Source organism: Podarcis gaigeae, assembly GCF_964106915.1.
Source record: "Podarcis gaigeae genome assembly, chromosome: 1".
NCBI classification, from domain to species: domain Eukaryota; kingdom Metazoa; phylum Chordata; class Lepidosauria; order Squamata; family Lacertidae; genus Podarcis; species Podarcis gaigeae.
In genome coordinates, this window is record NC_139678.1 from 134,268,909 (window position 1) to 134,295,827 (window position 26,919).

The window sequence follows — 26,919 nt, forward strand, 5'->3', positions numbered from 1 at the left end:
TGTGGCTTATTCCTTGTTAAATATGGCCTCAACTTTACTTAAATGAGTAGGTTTTCAGAAATTGGGAGTTATATCCAGTGCAGCTCACCTTCCAGTGCAGCAGACGTCTATTTGCACAGCAGAGATTCCCTGACCTCTCCTCATAGTCACCTCAAAATCTGTTTCAAAGGGATGGAGCAGATTTTGACTGTGGGGAGAGGAGAGGGAGAGGAGGTCCCATTGTATGAGAGGACTCCTTTGTGTGTAGCATTTGATACAAGCAAAGGAATGTTGTTGTGCTATTTTAATTAATGGCACAATAATGTCTACTCAAAAGTAAGTCCCATTTAGTTCAATGTGGCCTCCTCTCAGGTAATAGGATTGCATCTTATATTCTGGCACACTGTACAGAGAGAAAGAGAAAGAGCTCAAATACAGTTTAAATTCTAAACGTTAAAAGAAATCTCAAAGTTTAATGTTGTCTTACTGAGGTTGAAGCAACAGGCCTGCCAATCTCTGACATGTGGAGCTGGGTTTGTGGTACTGGGTTACTTATTACATGGAGTGCTTCAGAAAACGGGCTAATACTGTTCTGATCTCAGGCTTCTATGCCCCCCAACATTTCTCCAGTGAAAATAGGGACATCCTATTAGAAGAAGAAGAAGATGACGACGAAGACTCCGCCCATCTCACTGTGTTGCCCCGGCCACTCTGGGTGGCTTTCAACATGTATAAAAACATAATAAAACATTAAACATTAAAAAAACTTCCCTATTCACGGCTGCCTTCAGATGTCTTCTTAAAGTTGTATAGTTACTTACCTCCTTGGCTCGGGGGTTGCATAACTCCATACCCTCCAACATTTCTCCAACAAAATTGTTCATTCCTTAGGGACGTCCTAAGGAAAACTGAGACATTCCAGGATGAAATCAGACACTGGGGCGGCTTCTGTAAATCTGCGACTTTCCCTGGAAAAGAGGGACACTTGGAGGGTCTGGCATTGTGAAACTAGATGGCTCCAAAGGAAAGAAGTCTTCGGCCCTGTCTCATCCTATGTCTTCCAGATGCAAAGATCAGGATTAAGGTGGCAAGAACTGCCTTGCTCACAATTACTCCTAGTTTGCCAACAGCACCCCAATTTTTTAGTGTTGCAAGACGCCAGGGGTTCCAGATGCAAACCAGGGTTTGGTTTCCTTGGGATGAGGGACAATGGTGACTGTGGCGTCTTTAGGATTTTTTTATTTATACATATACAACCTGAGTCTACCATGGAGGCTCAGGCATTAACAGCCCAGAAGGTATTAGTTCTCCCATAGTCACAGTCTTGGGTTCAAGCAGAAATCAAGCGTGGCTCTCTGGCTTCTGCCTGCTTCTTGCCCAGTCCAGGACTGTCTCAGGGATAGCTCAGTTGGCTAGAGCATGGTGTTGATAGCGCCAAAGTTGTAGGCTTGATCCCCGCATGGAGCTGCTGCCTATTTCTGCATTGCAGGGGGTTGGATCAGATGATCCTCATGATCCCTTCCAACCCTACAATTCTATGATTCCATGACTACCAGCCAGGTGAGGGAGGCCTACCCATTTGGTGCCTGGCACAAAGCCACTTCCTTTGTTATGTTATACTAAGGAGCAGGCTTAGGCCCATTAACTCACCAATAAGCTGGCCTGGATACTTCAACAATTGAATCCTCCATTAGATCCAGGACCCCAATAATTACAATGGACTCAGGCATCACCCACCAAACTCACAACACTATTTTTAGAAGCAGTGTAATAAAGAACACTGGGCATTGCCAAGTCTCCTGTGCCAGTCATGGCCTTTTGGGTGGCTTTGGAGAAGCAACCCATCCTCTCTGGCCCAGTTAGAATCAAAGAATCTTGGAGCTGGAAGGGACCCCCAGGGTCATCTAGTCCAACCCCCTGCAATGCAGGAATCTCAGCTAAAGCATCTGCGACAGATGGCAATCCCCAAACATAATATGCACACCTAAAAGGTCCAGGGTTGTTGCAAGGCTAAATGAAAGAAGAATTGCAATATAATTTGAATATAACAAAAGTCTGTTCTATGAAAAGTTCATGTCCAAGTCCAAGCCTTTTCTCTTTCAAGCAATATATTTCGGTCTCCCAGCCAGCTTGAGTCCCTTTGGAACAGCTGGGGAATGCTGCTGACAGAGAAGGGAGCTGGAGGAGGGGGGGGGGCTGGCAATTGCTCAGAGATGTTTGTAAGCTTGTAACTCAGGGGCCACCCAAGTGCAATTTCTGGAAAGAGCCGACTCATATTAAATGGTGTCGTGAACACTAAGCATCAGTTCTCAAGTTCACAGCAAAAGAGGGGAAGTTTGTTTTAGTATGAACCCTCAGAATGCAAATTGTCTACTTTGGGCATTTAAGAAGCAAAATTAATTGTATTTAAATCTTTACCAAATGGTGTTAAGCGGGATTTATTAGCCCTATCAGGAGAGTTAAAGTGTGTATTCAAAATCATCATAGCTGGGCACGGGATGTTCAACTGAATGTCTGCTAGGAATGGCAGGGTCTGTCAATTTCACTTATCTTATTTTCTCACTTTTCCAATCTTAAATTCAGTTCTCCACATTTCTGCAGCAATTTATGTTTTGTTGTTTTTTTAAAAAACATCCCTATAAAAATTCTCCAGCATTTTAGTGCAAATGTGTCATACGAAACATATTTTCATATACAGTTTTGACTGTATATGTTCTCATATTGTTTCAGTTCTCATATTGTTTCAGAAACTGCAAAATTGATTGCTTCAGCTTTAAATGCGAACTGCATTGAAATGCTCCACCATCCCTAATGTCTGCATGGAGTCGGGGGTTTGTGCAACTGTGAATGTGTAGAGTTCTTTCCCTGAGGTTGGGAGCTTCACTTTTCAAGGGTTAACAACCACAACAGCCTCAATTCAGGCCTTCAAAAGAACATGTGAGGAGGACAGACACTGTGTACATGAGGAATACAGGCCCTTCCCTACCACCACTCTGTGGGCTGCTCACATCCCCTCTTTCGCCCACTTCCCATACATTGAGCACAATCGTCTGAAGAGAGATTTTAAGCATGTTCAGCAGAATACGCACAGAATCCTCCCCACAACCAGGTTTCCTCAGCTGGAAGGTTTCTAAATATTGTTGTAGACAGGATGAACCTGAAGGAGCTCTTCTCTGTGCACAGTGGGCCACATTCTGACCACAGAAAATGCATCTCCAACCATCCAAGCAAGCAAGAGGCATTGTTCTAGTTCAAGGGCCTATTCCAGCCATGCTTAAGCGCTCAAGGAGGACACAGCGTGGCTGGGGAGGGGTGTGGTCCTAGGAGAATCTAAAGAGCCGAGTTGAGACAACAGGAGGTCCACATTTGGCCTCCAGGCCTGAAGTCCCCATCTTGCACTACACAGTTAGCGCTGTGTACGTTTTTCTGAAGGCCTGAACATGGCCAAGGAAGTTTGTGGAAGTGTGAGAAGAGGACGAGCAGGAGCAAAGGGGAAGCAGCAGCTCAGAGGGGTGGTGGCACAAACCCATGGCGAGTTGAAGTGAAATTCAGAGGGATGAAGGTGGAAACGTGGCTCCCAATTGCTCAGGAATTTTTCAAATTAAGAGGGTTTGATTCTAAGCCTTTCCATTTCCAAATTTCTTCTGCATTTTTATTGTATTTCTATCAAAAGAAGAAAAGGAGTTGTAATGGGAACACATTTAGTATTCTAACCAAGTAGTCATTTTGAGGGGCTTTGAACTGATACCTCCATGGAGACCTAACCATAATCTCAGTTTTTCAGGAAGAACAGTGATGTTATGTGAAGAAAGGGATTCTGTATCACAACCATTTATTACAGCACATGCTGCAGTATTTACCCAACACTGCTGGGTGCTCAGGGCCGGGCTGTGAACATTATCTAGTGCTGGAGTCAGAAGAGAACTGGTCCACTTGCCTCAACTTCCTATCTTCCTGAATTGGTCAAGTGTTGGGGATATTTTGTTCCTTCCATGCAAAGGGAAGGAGAGCAGTCCTCTGCCCCATCAAATTGCAGCCCAGTATAAATGCCCAGTATAACTTGGTTTCTCCCATGATATGACAAATAGAGATTAATTCACTTTGGCCATTATTGCAGAGATAGTGAAGAAATGAAAAAATGGTCATCATTTTTCTCTGGTTTTAAGTGCAATGAATGAGGTACCCAGTGTGCTACAAATCCCCTGCCAGCAATGCTGGTTGGGGTGAGTTATAGTATGCCCATCTCTGTTTTAGCCTCCTGTTTCCCATGGCGACTAGTGTGTTGCCTCCAGGAGCTCCAGGAACAGGTCCTGAGGCACCAGCTCCTCCTCTCCCTCCCTTGAAGGTAGGATTCAGAAGGTGCACTGCCTTGGGGAATGAACTTTATTTATGTTAGCCATCGGCCATAGCAACAAAAGAGCATTACAACATACACAAAAGTCAATTATTGGTGTATTATTTAGTTATCTTGGCTTAGCATCATTAAGGTCAGCCCAGATGCTATGTGCCTAAGAAGCTCTCAAACCAGCAAGGGCATCTGCATGCAACCTCTGTGCTATGGCCACCCTTGCTGGTTCAAGGCAAATGGGTGTAGAAGGTTCTAGCTGGTCTGCAAACCCATCCACCCTCCCAAAAAAATTTCATGCCTAATACATTTCCTTTGGTTCCTGAGAAGATCTCCACATTTGCTTGGGCCAAATCCAATGACAACCTTAAGAGGCACAAAACCCCATCTGAGAAACTGCATTACTCTTATTGAAATATCTTGGCTTCCCTCAAAATTCCTCATATGTTTGGTCCCATGAGAAACCCTTCAATTCAACGTTTAGTATTACCAGGTCTGTGACCATAGAATAAAAGTTGTTGATGACGACGAATTTCAGTTCAGATGACATTTTGGCAGCAGGCCTGTCTTCAGGCACAGGGCATTTTTGTCTTTTTGAATAAGCGAACTTTGCCATAAACACAGAGCCACCACCCTTTTCAAAGAGACCACAGAAGGGATGAGATGGCTTTATATCACATTATAAACTGGAGTGTGACTGGCAGGGTGCAGGTTAGGGAGGAAAGAATAGCAGAGAGGGGCTCAAATTGTCCAGATGTTAGTTTTTCCTGCCTTGAAATGTGTAGAATATACTTGGATTAATTTTAGTGATCTACACCAAAGCTCTGCTTCTGAGTCCCAGGGCACTAATTAATAAGAAGAGGTGGACAGTGACCTCATATTGGAAGCAGCCCAGCATTGACAAGAGGAGGATCAGAATTCAAGGAATTGAAAGCACTCCAAGCAGAGATGACCTTGGGGCACTGTGGTGGAAGAGAGAGAGAGTGTGTGTAGCGAGGGAGTCAGGATTATACAGGCATGGCTGGGCCTGGGAGGCGTGGTAATACATCTGTTAGGAGGATTTCTATTATATTTCCACTCCACCCTTTCTCTTAAGGGTCAGGGTGCACTGCAACCTTTTTACAGACAAATGTAATTTGGTATATAAAACAGCAAGCACAACACCTTCCCCGCCTCTCCCCAAATCCCCTTTGCTTGTGCTTTAAGTTTTTGCAAACATCTAGTGCATGACTGTTGGGAAATTTGGGAGTGGCAATGAGGAATATAATTCTGTTTTGCCATTTGCTTTTGGTGAGCAGAGGGTACTATTGAGGCAAAAAGAAAAGAGAAAAAAATGACTAGGGACTCAGCTACACTTGTCACAATAACACAATTTGAATGCGTTTTAAACATGAAACATTAGATGGCACCAGAGAGCAAAAATTGTTTAAAACGGGCTTTCTCATTGGAATTTTTTTGTCTGGTAAAAAGAATCTAATTTCTCACCAATTGTTGTGTTCTTGTGTTTAGATCCATCCCAGGGCAATAAAGAATGCTACCATGAAGAACCCAATGCTAACAAAACATCTTACATAGATTGTGAGCAAGGTGTATGCAAAAACATAGCATTGTGCATTAAAATGTCCAGTTCCAACAAATTATGCATGGCATCTGATCAAAGCACCAAGGGTAGACCTTTTGAGCTCTTGGACCCATGCAAATGTGTGTGTTCTTCAAAGGACAAACAAGAGAATCCACTACATGACATCAAATGTAAAACATACATGGGGGGCCTGTTATACCAGTCCCAGGCAAATATTTTTCTCTGCAGCTTTTGCTTTTCTTCAGACCATGATGAGCTTCTCCTCTTCCCAGAGCAGAGAGAAGTTGCAGCAGGAAGGCACCCTTGGCTGACCAGAACATCCCCAGGCTCATTGGATGATAGACTGGCAGATGCCACACTGCAAGGGGAGGTCAAGGAGAATCCAGGCTGCCATAGATCCACACCACCACTTGGCGCAGGGCGACTACTTGAAAAGCTGCACAAACTGGTTGCGAGTGAGATGCACCCACTGCACCAGGCCAGATTAAGCTTTTGGGTGCCATTTTAAAACATTCGCCTCCCAAAACTGTCACCCTGTGCCTGGCAGCTTCAACCAGCCAGTTGGTGTGAGCAGGGAACTGACATATATTGCGAAATGCCATCCTGAAAGGTCATCAGGAGGAACCAACAGCAGACACACACCTGTCAATTATAGATATATTAACTCATTCATTTGAAACGTTTAAGCCCCCATTTCCTATGGGAGGCTCCACCCTCAGCATTGCAGGAAAAGGCAGAGCAGCCCCTGACAGCAAGAAAAGCATCCCATTTTGAAAAGGCTGCCTACTTTAACTTCATTTCCCACCTCCAAATTAAATACTGTGATCTCTTTTCAGGGATTTCAAATTCTATGCACTAGGGGGAGCTAGAGAGTCACTTGTCACCCAATAATTGTGATAAAGTGTGATAAATAATATGGGCATTTTAACACAGGACATCCTGCATTTCTAAAAAGTTCTCAGCAACATGGAATTTGCATTAGAAGATTCATTATTTATCTGAAAAGTGATAGTACCCAGAAGACTCAATAAAGATCACCATGATAAGTCTCATTTAAAAAACAAAGCGCTTCAAGGACATTCTGTCTAAATTTCAGAGCACTCTTTATCCTCTGATCTAGAGTGGTGCTTCAGTGCAAACATCCCTGTGGAGGTGGCTATTTATATATTTATTTACATTGTACCAGATTACTTTTCTTCCAGTTGTCTGGGGCTCCCAGAAATCAAGTGACAACAAATATATATATAAAACAATAAAGGAGCTAATAAGCAGCAACTGAGCATGTGGTCGTTATCTGAACATCAGAGTGCTGGTGCAGAGTACAACTTCAGCTACCTTCTATAGATCTAGGGTTAGGGATTCCCATTTCTGGAGAGGGTGGTTACCTAAAAAGTCAAGTTATCTTCTACTTGTGTATCCCAGGGACCTGAGATGGGCAGCCATGTCCCACTAATATAAAACATACGATTTTCCTATTCCAAAGGCATACACAGATTGATATAAAATCACAGGAGACAAACACAAAGAAAAATAAATTCTGAAGGCAACCCCACCCTTTTAAGTGTCTTAGCTCCTCCTCTTTCCACATCACCCCAAACACTCCTAAATTGAACACACAGGGGAAAGCCCAGCTGACGTTTCCCAACATTTTCAAAAAACAAGCAAGACCCTCATCATATTCTTTCAGTCCACTCCCACCCCAGACTTGGATGCCATATCCCTACTCTCCAAGCAAGCCACTCCAGACTCCAACTGCCTATTTTGCAAGGCAACACTTATACTATGCACAGACCCTGCAGCTTCAAACAGTTGTGAGGCAAGCACCATGTAAGGAGAACACAGTTCTTGAGGACCATCCCAAGAGGACCTGAAGGTCCACCACAGCCAGATGGGCTTGCGCTGATGGAAGTGCAGGTGGAACAATAGCCACCTGTACCTATAGGACCATGTTGTTGGCCTCAGACACCTTTACCATAAAGCTAAGGCCCAAACACAGCGCTGTCATGGCATTGCCTCTTCTAAGAGGCATGACGCAAATTCACGAAGGATGGTCTGTCAATAGCCAATAGCCATGAATGGCTAAACAGAGCCTCTGTGTGCCGAGGCAGTGGACCTGTAAAGATCAGTTGCTAGGAGAAACACAGCCGGACAGGACCCCTGGGCTCACGTTCTGTATGGGGTCTTCCTGGAAGCACCTGACTATTCCCCTTGTTGGAAACAAACTACTCAACCAGGGGAGGAGGCTGGTCTGATCCAGCTGGGCTGGATTGCTTTGTTCTTTTTTCAGAGGAAACTCTCATTCTTTTCCCAAAGGATCTAATCACCTGATGGCCATTTGTCACCATGAAATGATGATACCAGCAAACCCTCCCACAATCCCCACCCCACCTTCTTGGCTAGTGCTGATGTATGTCCTATCAATTTCCTCATGTCTTGGGCTCAAAGTACCAGCACTGTTTTATAGAAGGTTTTGGGAACCAACTTTCTATCTGCTAACACCAATAGAGGTGAATTCAAGAAACAAACGGCACAGTTACAAGGAGAGAGTGGTTCTAGATACAAGAATGTTGCTCCCACTTGTGTTGGTAGAAAAGGGTGCTGGTAACTAAAAGTGTTTTTAATAGTGAAACATTGGAAAATCAGCAAGACCTAAGAGACAGTTGCTGCAGAGAAGCTGAAGAAGCAGGAGTGATCTGGACAACTGCTCTTCCCTTTTTGCTGTCATTTGGGAAAGGGACAAGCTTTTGCAGCTCAACTGCTCCGAGGTTTGTGAGCTCTAAGTGATGCTTGCAGGTCATAAATCACACTACAGGTGAGGTAAATTATACAGTAGAAAAGGGGTATTATGAGCAAGTCATTTTCTTATACTTTTGATTTTCCTGGTTTCTCTGTAATGTGTGAGAGTTTTAAGGGATTTGAAAGCTAATGGACAACGCATGGTCCTGTGACCGCATGTCAAGGTCACTCCGGATAATATGGATTAAGGCCTCGTGAAATCTAGAGATGCACTGTTGCTGCCACCCTTCCCACTTCCTGCTTAAAAAGTGGAGGCTTGGCTAGTCTTCAATCCTTAAACTCGCCATTTTATACCCAAAAAGAAATACAGGAGATGAATTTGGAAGGTTACTTTAAATGGGAACAGTGTTCTCATAGCTACTAACATGAGTTTGACCCAACTGCGGGAGGCAGTGGAAGACAGGAGTGCCTAGCGTGCTCTGATCCAGGGGGTCACGAGGGGGCGGACACGGCTAAACACCACCACCACTAAAGCTTTTAGATCAGGGATGGCTAAACTGTGGCCCTCCCATTTGCAACTTCCATCCCCATCCCTGACCACTGGTCATGTTGTCTGGGGCTGATGGGTGTCCAACGACATTGCAAGGGCCACAGGTTTTCTATGCCAGGTTGGGGGGGGGGGGCTGCTATGAGGGCAAAAGTGAAAAGTTGCTCTACGTGTGCAGATTCAGTGGCGCTATTCTCTTGATTTTGGTCTGATTAGCACATTTTATACATTGTGCTTAGAATGTAATGTCTGCTTTATCCACCTCTCTAATAATCTGGTTTTGCATGCATTTGGCCTGAAATGCTACTGCCCTAGCAGAGACCATTTTGTTAGTCCGAGGGATAGTTTGGGAAATGCTAATGAATAATAGTGAGTTCCAGTGTTTCAACAGAAGTCTCGTCATCACTGAAGGAGTCTACCTGTGTCTGGGCTGCACGACTTCAGACTTTGGTGATGGAGTGCTATTCCATACAAGCAAATACAAACCCTCTACAGAAAACTAGAAGGAAAAACGAAGACAAAACACTTATCTGCAACATCTAGTTTTGCATGTGTTTTTTGGTGGTGTTAGGTTTGTTAGGTGTATTCAGTCACGTGAGCCCCAACTTGCTGTTTGAAATTGAGCAATCCAGAAACAAGTCTTCCCCTCACTAGAACAAAGCCTTGAGATATGCTTGCTTCTTTAGAGAGACGTATCTGCAGAAGCTTTTCTGTTCCAGAGCTCTGAAGGCAACATATGCCAGATCTCCAAGTCATAGTCAGGAGACGGCAACGCTAGTGTAGGAGTACAAGAATGAGTCAAACAACAGAAGATAAGAGATATGAAGATCAGCAACTGCAACAGAGATGGTACTATAATTCACTTTATCTTTTTATTTACACCACAAGAATAACAAGTTGTCATAATGTGGTACAAAATACTGGACTTCTATTAAAGTTGAAAGTGAAGTTGGTATTGTCAGAGAAAGACACCATTGGCCAATAAAAAACAAGTGAAACAAAACAACAAAAACAGGAATGAGAGAGAGATATATAGAGCTAGGAAAAATAACCCAAAACCTTCAACCCCACCAAGTAAAGGAAAAAGGTGGTAAGAAAATTGAAGTACAAAGAATATGCTACCATCACTTAAAGGGTTCATACAGTTAAGAGTGAAACTGTGTCTAAATTACAGAATAAACTGGTAGCTGCTACCAATGGTGACAACATACTGAGCATGTATAGGTATAAAGCAGAATATAGTAAGAGTTACAACTTTTGGTACTACATATTTGTAATAAGCTCTTGGGTGAATAGATTTCCATCCCATATACATAGCATCTCCAATGTAGAGCACCAGAAGTGTTAGATTCTTTGTTTTTCCTCTTTTTTCTTTCTATCAATAGGATTTTTCATCAATATCAAATACACAGTGAAGCTCAACTATCACTATGAAGAAACTTCATTTCCTGCTGATATATAGTTTGTTTGAAACCACAGTGTTTGCACATCACTGCTTAAAAGTGAAATCTATTGATACATCTTTCAAAATAAAAATGTTAACACAGCTGTGCTGAAGAGTTAACTCTTAAAAGTTCTTGACATTTTTATCTGAGCATTAATATAAAAAGAAGTTGGCATATGTTTGTGCCTGCCTTATCCCTTTCCTGCCTAAATGAAAAACAAAAAGAAAAAACTCCTCCCCCCTTAAAGAAAAATGACACAGGCAGTTACTTGTGTGTTCTGTACAGTTTCCCCTAGAACATTATTTCCACATAAATACAATAAACTCTATTATTGGTTTGTCACAAGTGCTAGATATTTTTTTTCTCTTAAAATGACAAATGTTTAAGTAGTCCTTTGTATTTTTTAAATTTTACAATAAAAAGCACAGGTCCTTAATAAGTTCAGTAAGACAAACTCCCCCCCATGCTCCTCACTTTAATTTGCATGACAGAAAACACCCCAACAGTTTATCTGTTGCTAATGCCATTAGAGGGGATTTCTCCTTCCAAAGCTGCCACGTGTGGCGTGCAAAATCTGTATACAATATAAAGACATGCCAACCTAACAGACCATGCAACCTCAAGGTGTAGGAAACTTAAAAAAATATATTCATATATATATTTTTATGTATATATATATATATTTATATATATATATCAATGCCCATAAAATGTGGGCCCAAAAGTTTACAAAAGGAAGAATGGAATGAGTACATGACTAATAAAAAGGAATGTTTGTGTACTGAAAGTAAAATAAACCCCAAATACTCAACTATTAGTACTTTGTACTACAACCTGGATCTTCCTTCTGGGTAATACAGCTTCAAGATGTTCCTTTGTTTCTAAATTGCTACAAGAGAAGAGTTGTAATAAGCCACCCAATACCTTGGAAGCTGAGTTAGCAAAAACCTCGAGTATCTTGCTGGTGGAACTCAGGTATCTCATATATTCATAGTCTATAAAAATGTGGGAAGCATAGGTATGTTGCCCAAATCAGCTTGGATGCTTAGTTTAGCCATAGAGCTCACAAGCAGGTCCATGTTAAGTGGGGGGAACAAGGCTACAGTGGTACCTTCCCAACAGCCATGATGCTCATGTTTGCCTTCTGCTACTGGAGCAAGGTTAGGCAACAGCAACAATTTTAAAAAGATCTCAGAATTCTGGATTATGGAACAGACTGACGTATAACAAAGTTGTTTGTGACTTTAGAAAGGCAATGATGTAGCAACACTTGTTTGTAAGAAACAAAGTAAGAGTCCTAAAATCAACAACATTGAAAGCAGTTACCAAATACTCCAGGCCAACATGTCAACACCGTTGAGTTGTGTGTACCAGCAATTTCTTGCAATGAAAAAGTACCGTATTTACTCAAATGTAATGTGCACCTTTTTTGGCCAAATTACATTGCGAAAATTAGGGCGCATATTTGATGCTGCATTTACAGTCGCCAGCAAATACTTTTTTGGTTCCAAGGTTTTGAAAATTGAGGTGCGCATTAAATTTCATGATGCGTTAGACTCACGTAAATACAGTAAGTAGTTTGAAAACATGTAAAGTGGTGTTGAAAATAAAATGTATTATAGACTGAAGTAATTGTGGATGCATCACTTTTATCAACAGTCATAAAGGGCTAAACTAACAAAATATGAAATCAGATGATTCCACAGCAAAAATCTTTAAAGATCACAGCAGCAAGGTAGTCATTTTATAAAATATACATTTTATCTTTACTGTCAAACTTTACTCTTAGAGTATGCTCTTGGCAGTTCTAATGCCAAAAAGTATTCATCAATTTGCATGTATTTGGGTTAGCAATAACTCAAATATTGTAGTGTGTCTTAAAAATTGCATATCAAGCATTAAATAAAAACCTCAAACTCTCTCCAGCACTCAGTCGGATTTATAATTAAATTCTCACAATTCTGATTTTAATGGAATGAAGAAAAACAAAACTTTTCAGAACCAGAAAATAAGTTACTACAAAGTGACCCTGTCAGTTATCATAACAAAAATATTAAAAAAGGAAAATACCACTGGTTATTCAGATGAGGGGCATGTAATATCCTACACTGCTTGAAAAAGAACACATGAATTCAGTCTCCTCCAGATATCTAATTTCACCACTAAAAGTTTAGTTACTTATTCTGAGGGTCAACTCCCCTCACCTCAAAAGGCAACTGGGGGGATAGGAAATAGTGACCAAGATTAGCAGTCTCCCAGCCAAAAAGAAGATATTAATATTACGATTCACTGTGAAATAGTCTGTTAGAGGACTAACTCAACCAGAGTGGTTTAAGAAAAGTTCTGTGTGTATGTGTTAGCATTAACTGCATGAGAGTTTGGCAGACCTTCAACATGGTCACTAAATTTATTAATGCCTTTAATAATCCTTGTCACACTCTATACTGAGGATATAGGATACATCGCTCTTTGTAATATTAATATATTTTTAAGGTTAAGAAAGCTCCTTATTTTTTTAAATGTAGCATAGCAACTATGACTGCAGAACTGATAAAATATACAATCAGTTTCCTGATATAAAAAAGACCTTGGAATCCTTCCTTTTGTGAAAAGGGCTTTCTAAAAACAAAGCCTAACAATTTGCAACTGTCCCACATGACCATGAAAACTCTTGATGGTACGAAAGGCCAAACACAAATAAAACTCCAGTGTGGAAAGTGACACGGGTCAAGAAAATGCTTACTGTTTAGAAACACAGCTGTCCAATGGAAAATAAAATGAAAATTAATGCAATAAGGCTGTTTTAAGGATTTTGTAAAAACCAATATAAAATAAAGCAACAGCAAATACATATTTACTAAAAAACTCATTTTGTTAAAAGAAGATCAAAATTAAAAATCTTAAATTAAAATAGTGATGTTAGGGTAGTTGCCTAGCGGCTAAAATGTTGGCATTCTGAAAGCATTCCAAACTACAGTTTGAAAATGGTCAAGTTTCAAACAAGATCCCTTTTCTAAAAACCCTTACACTCCAATTCACAAATAAATCTTTTGCAAGGGAACTTCCAATGGCTACCATTGTAATCTGCATTTATTTATATATTTTGTATAAATGCATTATAAATATTTTATCAATAATTTGTAAGAGTCGCGTTTCTAAGCTTGGAATACATTTGGAATATACATTATACATATACATTTATATAATTATACCTAAAATATTAAGCAGTATATCATGCTAGTTGCTTTTAATAAAAAGCATTCCAATTTTTTAAAATTTGCAGTTGTATCTGACGCATGCTTTTACAACCAAATTGATAGTTAAAATGGTTATACATAATGTGTAGGAGAAGATGTTGGGATTTTTTAATCAATCGTTGAATTTTAGAAACCCAACAGTATTTGCCACATTACTGGCAACTACCTTAATTGTCATTTTAAACAGCAATAAAAGAAAACAAAACAAAATCCAAGCTTGTCAACTGTTTGGGAGAAGCTCCGGCCATTACTTGCCAGCAGAAATCCTAGAGCCTTTCTTGCTGATTGCAGTTCTCAGCTGCCCGCCCTTCCAGAAGAATTACTGCAGAGTTCTTTTCTTTAAGGCATTGTTCATCAAAACGTCAGAAAAAACCAGCTGCCCAAAATCAATCCAATCTTTTTTTTTAAAGGCACAAACTCTTCAGATGGCTTTGGAGATGCTAAAGCCAATCCCCTTTCTGGGCTTTCTTCCTTGGTTTACGTTCTTCCTCGCCACACATATATAGTCTGTCTGCATGTATATTAGGTATAAAAAAGCATAGTTCTCTTTTCACCCTTCATATAAAGGAAAAAAAAAAGACTTCTCATATTGTTTGGGTTTTGAAGAGAGTGTCTGGATCACAGGTAGGCAAGAGCCACAAAAATAAAACATAAAACACAAAACTACAATATGGTCTGAGTGGTCTGAACGGAGGATAATCAAACTTTTAAGCACCAGTTTTAAATGAAAGTTGTCATATCTGTGTTTAATCTTTGATTTCTTTCTTTTTAAAAAGTTGGCAACTTTGCCAAATACTTCACTGGCTTCTTGCCTCTCAAACTTCCATTTAGGAAAAGAGGAAGAATGCTCAGCGCATATGTCTTTAATATTTCTGCTCTTCACCTGCACTTTTTCTTTTCCACAAGCATATTCTGTACAGATACAGAGAGATTTAGCTTTCTTTTACGCATGGCTGCCTTTCTGTAGTCTGGAAGAAAACCATGACAGGATGCAGGAGTAACAAGAGAAAGCTTCTTGGCAGAGCTTCAAGACAAGACGAACAAACAGGAGAACTCCAGCCTCAAAGATGCTTGCTACAGGGGAGGGTCCTCTTCCATGGGCTCCTCGTCTGGCCTGGAAACAAATGCATTGAGAGGAGTCAAAAAGAAGGAAAAAGATGGAGGTACAGAGCAAGCAAGTGTCCACAAGGCTCCTTGTGACTGGATATATTGTTTGCAGATTTACCTCCTTCAGCTTAAAGACCTAGGCAGGACTTGGGGAGGCCAAACTTAATAACATCTGATCATGAGAAACAAAACCTCATTCTCTTCTTTATCTACTCAATGAAAGTAGAGTATTACTGAAATTTTAGCCCTGATAAAATGATAGTTTATAAATTTATAACTTTTAATAAGTTTACAAAAGTAGGGAATGAATGAAGAAATTCACACAGAACATTCATCGGGGAATCACAGTTACATCTGTATCACTTTCATATCGCTTACTCATTACTTTCACAAGAAGTCAAATTTAAATATTGTTGTGATGCACAATGATATAAAAGACTCTTGTGTTTTCACACTATAACGATAGACAGTGATCTGAACACTTGCAATACTTCATAGCTGACTTTGTAATTTGATTCTGAGTAGCTTTAGCCTCCATGAACTTTACTAAACAGCATGTATCCACCTGTGTTAAGGAGTCATAGACTCATACGTCATGCATTTAATGTTAATAAGCATCAGGGCCTAGTTAGTAAAATCTGCCTGCTTTTCTTATAAAACAACAACTGGAAAGAGGACAAGGCCCCCTAGATTATGAAGCCCTGGGCTGCAGCCCACTCAGTCTGCATGTAAATGTGGCACTGCCATCAGGGTTTCTTCAGGCCATCACGCTGTGTCTCTGTAGGTAGAGGAGGATATTCATGAGTAGAGCAGGAGTTCTTGACATGAAAATGTCCACTGCTTGCTCCTTCTCTGCCACTAATCATTCAACAACAGAGGGCAAAAAGGAGGCATTCTGGAGCAGATTGTAAGCTTTCCTGGCAGAGCAATTTTCCTTCTCAGCGGTCTTAATGAGAAGGACAATTTTAAAAAACCAACCCGTGTTTACCTAACCAAAATGAAGAGGAAAATGTTGCCCTTACTTTCGCCATGACTGAGTCTAGAACAGCTTTGGATTGGGCAGATCCACCTTCCTTCAAACCCTCCCCATCCCATTTGGATTACTCTGTTATATTCATAATAATCAGTTGGGAACTTCTGGAGATAAATCTGGCTTCCCAACTTTAATAAAGAATCAGGGTGATGTTTAGTTTCCACCTCCATTCAACATTATTAAGCTACAAAGCACTCAGCCTTGAAAAATGCATAGTGGTTCTTCAAATTTTGAAGGCCACAAAATAAAAGTACTTTAATATTAGAAAGGATTTCCCGGATAAATGCAATTTTCTAGACCCACTTGATGGGAGACCTGAGAGCAGCTTTAGAATCTATAGAGGAATATTTCATATTATGGTAAGCAATTGGTTCCACTGTTCAGTTATTCAGAACCGTTGTGTTCCTGACCCCCACGCATGTCGGTGAGCATGCATAATCCTGCCCCATTTTCTGACCACTTCCGGGTTGTGGTGATGTGCACTCATGCAGTTGTACAGGCAATGGTCAATTGATGTACTTCTAGTATTAAACATAAATCAATCCTGCTGCAGCTTGAAGCTAATACATCTTACCTGCAGACAAGTCTTTTCAAAGTATTGCACTGAATTTTATTTTTCTCCTTGCTGAACACAACCCTTTTATGTTTTTCTTCAAATCAGGACACTATGCTGAAACCTAATGTGCTTCACCTGCAGATGCCTAATTTCCCACTTTTTGCCTAATACCACTGTTTTAGATATAAGCAGATGGAAAGAAGTGAAGCTCACTTTTTGTCATGTGGTGGTTTGACCCCCACTGATAATGATGCCATAGCTGTTACAGTTTCTGCTTCTTCGTTCTCACACTTCTGTGCGTCTATCAAAGAATAGCTGACTGTTGAGGAATAGCGCTGGAGTGAGTGCCAGTACTTACCTAGAGGAAATAAAAAATGATATGCCATAAGGCAATCCACTACTGCCCACTGCTTTTAGTACAGCTACAGGAAAAACCCAACCATTATCACTACTACTGACATAGTACCATCCATGTACATAGCATTTTACAAAGAAGAGGTTTAACAGGTCCTACCCAAAGTGTCTCACACAGGGAAACAATAGGATGCTGGGACTGGAGTAGGGTGGGGAACCTCTGGCCTGCAGGCCAAATTTGGCATGCCAAGGGTCCTGATTTGGCCTGTGAAACATGGGTGTAGCCAAGGGGAGCGGGCAGGGAGGGCAGCTGCCCCCTAAATCAATAAAAAGCAATACAAATATGAGGTTATGCCCCCCTAACAAAAGCCTCCCCCCCTAACAAAAATTCTGGCTACACCCATGCTGTGAGACTGTTTTCCTTAGACTTCACCCACCTGCCCCACATTCAACCTGATATGTGACATCCAGGCAGGACATGTGGGGCAGGGACAGACATGGCTGGATCAGCTGCACCACTGAGCTTCCCTTGCCGAATTCTTTTGCAGAAAGGAATGACTGAAATCCCTGCCCATCACCACTTGTAGCATTGGTTACAGCTTCCCTTGGGAGAACTCAAGCACACAGCTGGTCTGCGGAAAGCAGCTTTGTCAGCCCTGCGCTTGGTGAACCGTCTCTTGTGCTGGGGTTCCCAGGCGCTCAGCAAGCTGGCTGCCAGGTGCTTGGGAAGTGCTGCAAGAGGACTTGGACAGGTGGGCCACACAACACACCTGCCCATCATCTGGCATCATGATGTCAGGTGATTGTCCTGCCCACATGCTGAAAGTTGGTCAAAGGCAAAAAAAATTCAATAGGCTTAAAAATTAAAGTTTTAATATATTTATTTATACAACTTATATCCCACTCCTAATCACAAGTGATCTTATCGTAGATCACAATTTACAATACAAAACACATCCATCCATACAAAATACAATTAAAAGCTCACCATCTATCTATCAAATATTATAATCAATATGGCCGTGAGGCAGCATGCGCAAGATGCACTTTAGCCGTGCAACCATATGCATACGAAACATAAAGTGAAGTGGCTGGCAAGTAACCCGTTAGCCCATTCCAAAAGAAGTGATTTATGAGACAAATTCCAAATAATCTGCACCCTCCTCCTCATTTTCCCACCATGTTTCCTTTTTCCAAGATCAGATACTGAACTCCTGACAATTTGCCAGCTATTTTTGCTATTTGCATTTTTTAGTATTGAAACTTTGGGGCTTTTCTATTACAAAATGCATTTTGATTCTTACTTGTGTATATTATGTTTTTAATTGATTGTGTTAGTTCTAATGGTTTACTCTTTGTTTTTGGGTGCTTGTGGAATAACCCTTCTGATTTTATATGATGAAACATTTAATATAATTTCTTTCAGAATTATTTTACATCTCCATAGATTTTCTTAGTGTAAAGCAGTCTGCATGCAAGTTGAAGTTGTGGTTTATTATTTGAGTTAAAGCTTCACTTTAAACTGATGAAATCAGGAACTCTGCTTAACTGTGGAATAGCAAGGACTGCTCCCAGGTACTCACTGTGTATTTCAATGACCTTCTCAATGGAATGTACTGCATTAACATTTGCTCTCTGCTGTAATACCTTTTCAGGAATAGGATCAAGCTGAAATGATTAAAAACGTGCACTTTAAGATTAACTGAATTTCAAAAAATAAGTATTATTTCAACAGTTGTTATAGAATTCTACATAACCAAGTTATGCTTACTGTCTGGCTGTTAACACTACTGACTACTCACCACTTCCTACAAGGATAAATTTCTGGAAGCAGGACACAACTTTCGAGAGTGGCAGTGCCCTGCCCTTTGCTGCCTCACTATAATCTATAAGTGCTGCTTCTTTTCCATTCCCTCAAAAAATGCTTTTGCCTCTAACCCTTTACAGAAAAGAACTCTGAAATAAAAGATCTTCTAATTATCTGTTTGTTTGTTTTTAAATGCAGTTCTGTGGCCACCTTCAGCAATCTAGGAGTGGTGGCTTTTCATTTATATTTGGCAACGTGAAGCAGCCTTTCACTTGGCACTTCCAATGTGTTAATATTCTTTGAAATTTTCCAATCGGGACCTTATTTTGACAGTCTTCTATCACAAATGAATGAACCTGACCATATTCGAAAATGGCATACTCTAGGGACAAAGGTGAAAGATTTAAGAACTTGAAGTATGACACTCTGACTCTTCAGCACATTTTAAGGCTTCTAAAATTCAAATATTGACTCCTGCTGAGCTAAATTCTTACCTTAAAACAGAAACAAAATACCCTTCTGTGTGTAAGAAGAAATTATGAAGGCGGAGTGGGGGGCATTAAGGGTTTGCCTGCCTATGGAATGGAATGGGTTACTGATTCGCTTTCTAGATTTTGTATTAAGTCCTAGTTTACTGCCTAGGGCCACACAAAGCCAACTGTGAAAAAGGAGAGCAGCTCTATTAGGGCCCAGAGTAGCTCATAAGCCTGAAGAGGGACTGGCAGTATTAGGATGGCAGGAGATATATAGCATTTGTTGCCCTTGTCCTGGAGAAAGCAAAGCTATGGCAGCTCACCAGGAAGACTCTGCAATTGTGAAGTCTATTACATTGATTACAGAAACAGCTGAACAACTCTAAAACCGCACTAGCATTTTGAATGGTAGCCTCAGCTGTGATAATACCAAATGTGGATCAGGTGCTTTGAGGCCCAACAGGAAGTAAAGAGTTGCTGAAATTTGTGTGGCCCTCACAATGGATGGCTTGCTCCTGTTGTGGTATAATGTGGTCCTTAGGGGAGATTTGTATTGTACAGGTGCACAGACTATCACTGAACTGGTGCTGGAGGTCACTGTCCTTATATGTCTATTCCTACTGGCCTCCTTAGTAGGCACTGGGCAGACAACTGGCTTGTGGGATTGACTCAAAATAAGCAACGCACACCTTACACACATCCACAAAGGAGAAGCATCAAAAGACATTTCTTGAAAACATGCTTCCTCAATAGAGGCATCAATAAACTTCTTGGGCTTGGTTAAAAAAAACACCATTTGTTTGCTAACAGAAACTTCTACTGAAAACATTTGTTGTAGCTTGGCTATTAAGCATGTGAAGTCCCCATCTCAAAACCACACTTTCGCCATAAATCTAGTTACAGGTAGGTAGCTGTGTTGGTCTGCCATAGTCGAAACAAAATAAAAAAATTTGGAAGAATGTCTTTGTATTTATCTTACAGATGATTATGTCAACCATGATCAGCTCCAGAGTTTGTTATTGATATGAGCTTTCATGTATCAGAAGAAGTGTGCATGCACACGAAAGCTCATACCAATAACAAACTCTGGAGCTGATCATGGTTGACATAATCATCTGTAAGATAAATACAAAGTCATTCTTCCACAGTTATTCCCAAATAGGTTGTTTACTTGGGGTTTCTGAGGGTATCCCTTGAGCTTCTCTCATATAGCTGCTGTACACTCCAATAGGGAAAAGAGCAAAGAACTGGAGCCGGACATGGGTGTAGCTGAGGAGCTCAGCCGCCCCACCCCAACAAAAAATCCTGGCTATGCCCATGCAGCAGGAAATAGTAATAAGGGGCCAGTAAAAGAACAGGAAAATTTCTGGGCAACTCCAGTGTCTAAACGTATTTCTCGACTGCAGAAATCAACAAGATTTTCCAGACTTCTCATTATCAAGATTTTAATAGGACAAGTGTAGTGTGAGTGACTTGAGGATTTTAGCATGATTGATTATTGTTCTTATACAGAAAATATTGCCCAATACATAACAATACAAAACTGATAGGTTTCAAACTGAGATTATAATATAATCACTGATGCTACTACTGATGGTATATCACAGTATGTGTGTAAAAATAAATAAAAAATAAATAACACCTTTGCTTTGGTATTTTTTATACCTCAATTCCTAGCAAAGCAGAAACGCACGCTTCAGACGCATCACAAATGGCTGTTAGGTCATGGCCTCCTTCAAGAGCTAAAATGATTCGTCCTCCAGCAAGACCCATGAGCTGTTTTGTCAGGTACCCAAAGCCTGAGATGCAAGAAATGCAAGAAAGGGCAACAATTAACAGATTTAATTTATTCTATAAAGTTGGAAACATTATAAAAATTTATAAAATTACTTATAAAGGTATTTGGTAGAACCAAACTTATTTAATCACATTGCATTGCATTCAACTAAGTTGTCATGTGTGCACAAGGACTTATGCAATGGAACACGGCCCCCCATGCTCTCCCCACCTCCACTCTAAATTTGTTCCAGAGGGTTGGGGGAAACTGCAAAAACAGATGGGGGGGGGGGGAGAGAAGAGAGACCTGACCAGCCTCAGCAAAACCCCGCTGGCACTTCCGGCTCCTGAAGGCGATATCCTCTAGGAGCTCCAGAGAGGGGCAGGCAGGATGGAGGTGCAGGACGGCTTTGCTGAGGCTCTTCTGCAAACTGACACGCAGAAAAGCCACACCTCAGCTGAAGAAGCCCCCATGCTGCTCTGGCTCACAGGCAGGCAAGCCATCGCTTTCTCCTAGGAGGAAGAGGAAGTCCCACCCCCACCCTCCATGCATAGGTGGCTGAGGTAGCCCCACAAGGGAAGCCTGACAGAAGTTGCCTCTGACTTGTGAGGAGACACCGCCACCCAAAAATATATTCTCTTTGGGCTCTGGGGTGGGTCTTCTGAGGGAGATACATTCTGGCAGCTTTTGGTCTGTAACAGGCATAGGCAAACTCTGGCCCTCCAGATGTTTGGGACTACAATTTCCACCATCCCTAGCTTAACAGGACCAGTGGTCAGGGATGATGGGCATTGTAGTCCCAAACATCTGGAGGGCTGGAGTTTGCCTATTCCTGGTCTAGAAAAATGCACTGACTCAATATCTATCTACCTTTTTAGATAGGTCTTTGGGTTTAATGCTGTTTTTACTGCATTTTGTTGCTAATTTCATTTTACTGTTTTTAATTATGCTATTTTGAGGTCTTTATTTTATATTGCATTTGTAAGCTACTGCCAGCTATTGATGAGGTGGGATAATAATGTTTAGATAAATAGAAGAAGGAATCTGAATTCTATGTATAACAGGGAAGTGTGTTTTTGCATTGTTTGTGATTGGAAAGAATTATATTATAGTGCCTATAAAAAACCCCTCCCCAAACTAACAAGTGAAGGAAGAGTCTAGGTACAGTGAGTTATTATTAAACAGACAACTCAAATAGATAACAGGGTAAATTTGCAAAGAAAATGAGATCCCTGAAATTTAAGCCTGTGGGGACTTACATTTTGCTGACAGATTATATCCTCCAAGTGGTGCAGGATGACCTTCCACTGCATCAAAACCAGATGATACCAGCACAACATCTGGAGCAAACTCATTAGCAATAGGCATTACTACTGTTCTGTAACAAAAAAAGGAACAATAGAAAGCACATTACTATGCCTTGCTCTTGAATGGACAGCTACAATGAGACGGAATCTTGTCCAATGGTGCTTTTTAGCACAAAATATAGAACAAAATATGGAAGAAAGGACTAGAAAGGGAAGCAGACAGTGTACAAGGGCATTTCTTGAGTTGTTTGGGCCACAGTGTAAAAGGTAGCTTGTTCTTCAGATTTGTGAGCAGTTGCAAAGAAAATGATATAGTTCCATCACATTTCTTCAGGTTGTGGCTAATGATGGTAATCCAAATCACCAGATGAGTGCCTGAGTCCCCATTGATTTTGTGGGTTTTAAGAACTTAACTGCATGGTTAAATCTCTGTGATTTCAATCTTGATATAGTAACATAAAGGGGGGGGGGGGGATAATTAATGCATGTTTCATTCACACAAATCTGAATAGACTGAAGGACAAGCGTCTCAAATTGTGATACACTTTAAGAAAAGCACTGTTGTATCAAATAACAAACGTTACAAAGAATCTGCAGCTTCAAATACCGTATTTTTCGCCCCATAGGACACACTTTTCCCCCTCCAAAAATGAAGGGGAAATGTGTGTGCGTCCTATGGGGCGAATGCAGGCTTTCGCTGAAGCCTGGAGAGCGAGAGGGGTCAGTGTGCACCGACCCCTCTCGCTCTCCAGGCTTCGCGCAGCTCTCCGCAATAAATAGGTAGCGCTCCAGCAGGAAGGTAAATGGTGTTTCTGTGCGCTGCTCTGGTTCGCCAAAAGTGGCTTAGTCATGCTGGCCACATGACCCAGAAGCTGTACGCCGGCTCCCTCGGCCAATAAAGCGAGATGAGCACCGCAACCCCAGAGTCGGTCACGACTGGACCTAATGGTCAGGGGTCTCTTTACCTTTTACTTTATCATTAGTATGCTAGAACATTTCTGGATACAGTTATGGAATTGATGGGGGCTAACAAACTGAGCTTGAACCCTAGGAAGACAGACGCAGTGTGGATGAGGGGTTCCTGTATCGAGAACAGTCATTTGCCTATTCCTGATTGGACTACTCTCCCTCTGAAATGACAGGTTCCTTGTTGGGAGTGCTCCTGAATCCATCTTTGTCACTTGAGGCTCAGAGCTGGAGTGCCTTGGACCAGCTACAGCTGGTGCCCTAACTACAGCTGTTCTTGAACAAGGATAGTTTGCCTATGGTGGAGGATTATTATCAACATCACTGACTTAGTAATAGCCTTCTAAACAACCATCTCAAGGTGATGTACACTAAAGAAAATTAAGAACATTTAAAAACACAAAAACAGCAAATGTATTTAAAACAAAACTAAAACCATACAAAGTAGATTATTGTGGTGAAGACCCATTTATTCAGGCTGTCAGAACAAAAATGTCAATTTCCCCCCCAGAAAATGCAGATATTAGGCACTTGGCCTATATTGAGAGGAATGCTAGCACTCCTGTAGTGTCCAGCTTTATGATGAATTTTTATGGTGCTTAATTTTTATAGGATTTATTTTTATAGTTTCGAATTCTATGTACACCATTTAGAGACATCAATGATTAAGTGGTTGGAGGACGGATGGAGGTTAACGAATTGAGGCTGAATCCTGACAAGACAGAAGTACTGTTCTTGGGGAACAGGGGGTGGGCGCATGTAGAGAACTCCCTGGTCCTAAATGGGGTAACTGTACCCCTTAAGGAGCAGCTGTGCAGCCTGAGAGTCATTTTGGGCTCACAGCTGTCCATGGAGGCGCATGTCAATTTTGTGTCCAGGGCAGCTGTCTACCAGCTCCATCTGGTACACAGGCTGAGAGCCTACCTGCCTGCAGACTGTCTCGCCAGAGTGGTGCATGCTCTTGTTATCTCCTGCTTGGACTACTGCAATGAGCTCTATGTGGGACTACCTTTGAAGGTGACCTGGAAACTACAACTAATCCAGAATGCAGCAGCTAGACTGGTGACTGGGAGCGGCCGCCAAGACTACATAATACTGGTCTTGAAAGACCTACATAGGCTCCCAGTACGTTTCAGAGCACAATTCAAAGTGTTGGTGCTGACCTTTAAAGCCCTAAACAGCCTCACCCCAGTATATCTGAAGGAGCGTCTCCAATGTTGATGAATTCTTAAGTTTTATTGTTTTTGACTGTTCCTCATAAACTGGCAAATGTGAGTAGATGCTGGGTTCCTTACATTTTAGCAGCTAATAGCTTTATCTCTAACATGTTTTTTTAATTTAAAGAAGTAAATTCAATTTGCAACTATTCTTTGAATAAGTTGTACTTTTTATATAACAAACATGATAATTTTATGGCAAACCAAGTTATATATGATTTGATTTGTACTGTTTTGACTTGCACTCAAAGTCATATTTAAAAACTGGGACAGGAATATTCAAAAATAGTCAAGAAAAGCAAATTAACTTGATGGACTAGCTGCAACACTGTGTTATTGAATACATGATTCTGGATTACATTCTAGTGGGTGAAGAAGACAATTCACCTGTCTCAGGGGCCTGTAAAAAGGAGACCATCTTGCTGCCCAGAAACAATGGGTAAAGTGGTAGAGAGTGAAATTCTCACACTGACACCAACTCACCCATTAATATTTCAGCCAAAGGCCTCTAGTTTCATAACAGTGTCTGGTTTCATTAGAATATATAGTAATTCCACTGACATTCTGCAGCTGAAGAGAATATTTTCTTTCTTATATTTTTCACAGACGGCAGCTACCTTTTCATGAACAAAGTATACTAGGAGTTAAAGAGAAGGCATGTGTATCTTTGCCCAGCTCAAAAGGATCTCCACTGATTCATCTGAAGACTTCAAAGCATCTGAATTTTGCATTTGGACTGGTTTGAATTACAGCTCAGTTCTGCATTCTGAGTTTCTAAGTTCATAGTGAAACTGCCTGTAGCTTCTGGATTTCATTAGGGCTAATTTTCTTATCTTTTCTTCAACTTTTGGGTTGATCCCTTGGAAATGCAACGTGGCATTCAATGGGCCAGAGTAACAAGGTGCTGCCTTTAAGGCATGCATTGCCTCATAAGATTGGGGGGGGGGGGGAATACAGCCCATTCCCTTCACTTTTCTGCCTCTCTGGGGACTATGAATTGTAAACTTCAAAGAACCCTTTTACATTAAAATGAATATAAGTGAATCAGGAAAAGGTTTTTCAAAGCAGCTGGTTATGAACCTCAAAGGCTACTTGACAATCTATTATCATGGGGCAGAGGGACTTGGCACAAGATTAAACAGGTTTCCAACATAACTTCCAGGCTGAAGGTGTGTGCACATAGGCATGGACTGCTGGAATTGTTTTCTATGGATGTGGTGTGCAATCCTACGTTTTACAAGCAGGCACAGGTTTGTGCCCCACAGGGAGTGGGGGATGACAGCTTGGCCAGTGGTGATCTGGCCCACCTGGCTGACATTCCAGGCTGGGCAGTGGGTGCCCAGCCTGTGTGGCCTTCTTCAAGGCTGGCTTCATGCCGTGGTGCAAGAGTCAAGGCTAGGCAACACAGATAAGAAGGCAACCGTTCACTCTGGTTTGCCTATGGCCCATTTAAGAGGACTGAAGCTGGTCCTCTTCTCAGGGAATATTTGCATTCAAATACTTAGAATTGCAGTAGAATTGGAAATGTGAGAGGCCCTGGCAACAGTAAAGAGCAGCAGGGAGAAGAAAAGGTGTATTGTTATCATCACGTGGAAGTGGGGAGCACTCTAGCATACAAATACCTCTTAGATCTTTACCCCCCCCCCTATTTTACATATCTGTCACCTCTCACCTCCTTCACCCCCATCCACCTCCGTTCCAGTACCACTGTCATCTGGGGCATAAACACTTGCCTTAACCCAGCTGCTCTTTCAGCTGGGAAGAGAGAGAGATGCAGTGGCAAGTTCTGTCTGCCACAAAGCAGCAGAAGCAGAAGCTACAAGCCCAGGAGAAAAAATGTATTTTAAAACGTCTATGTAAATCCACTTTTCAAAAGAAGCTCAATCCAGGTGGTTGAGGGGGCAGCAGTGAGTGGGCACACTCCCTATTCATCACCTGAAGTGGAAGCTGTAGCAAAGTGAGGAGGAGAAGCTGGGAACTGGATGGGAATGCAGTGTTTCCATACTTATGCTGTATATAGCAATGCTGACACCTAGTTATCTGTATTCAATATGGCACAAGATCCAAATATTTTGAAACCATTGGACACATCTAGCTGAGAGACCAGTAGCTAGTTGCATCCAGCAAGTGCCCTGGTCCAAACTCAGGGCTGTCCTGGGTTTTCCAGCTGAAGTGGATGGCCAGTCACAGGGCAACAGTGTCTGCCCTTCAACAGCGACACCTCTATCCAAGAGGGTACTTAAGTTCTTCACCTTCACCAATAGTAAAATCCACAGGACGGCTTTTACGAATAACTCATTCCTTAACCAGGGTAAGGTGAAGCTCTAGAGGTATTCAAAGAGACCAGAAAAGGTGGAGATTGCCCAAAGGATACTGGCAATGCATTGGGTTCTTTTGTGGCAAGGACCAGTGGCAGTATCATTCAATACAC

The 26,919-nt window shown here is 41.4% G+C and overlaps 1 protein-coding gene across 9 annotated transcripts in view; it reads right to left on the bottom strand.

The window, feature by feature from the left end:
* Positions 1–10,042: 10,042 nt before the first annotated feature.
* HDAC4 (histone deacetylase 4) overlaps positions 10,043–26,919 on the bottom strand; it is a 124,849-nt gene continuing 107,972 nt past the window's right edge. For all 9 annotated transcript variants that reach the window (XM_083705658.1, XM_083705657.1, XM_083705660.1 and 6 more), the window contains 5 exons: positions 22,258–22,376; positions 20,887–21,020; positions 18,525–18,609; positions 16,801–16,945; positions 10,043–15,005 (listed from right to left, as the gene is read on the bottom strand). In XM_083705658.1, coding sequence (XP_083561784.1) covers positions 14,966–15,005; positions 16,801–16,945; positions 18,525–18,609; positions 20,887–21,020; positions 22,258–22,376 — 523 coding nt within the window. In that variant the 3' untranslated portion in view covers positions 10,043–14,965. The remainder of the gene's footprint in view (positions 15,006–16,800; positions 16,946–18,524; positions 18,610–20,886; positions 21,021–22,257; positions 22,377–26,919) is intronic.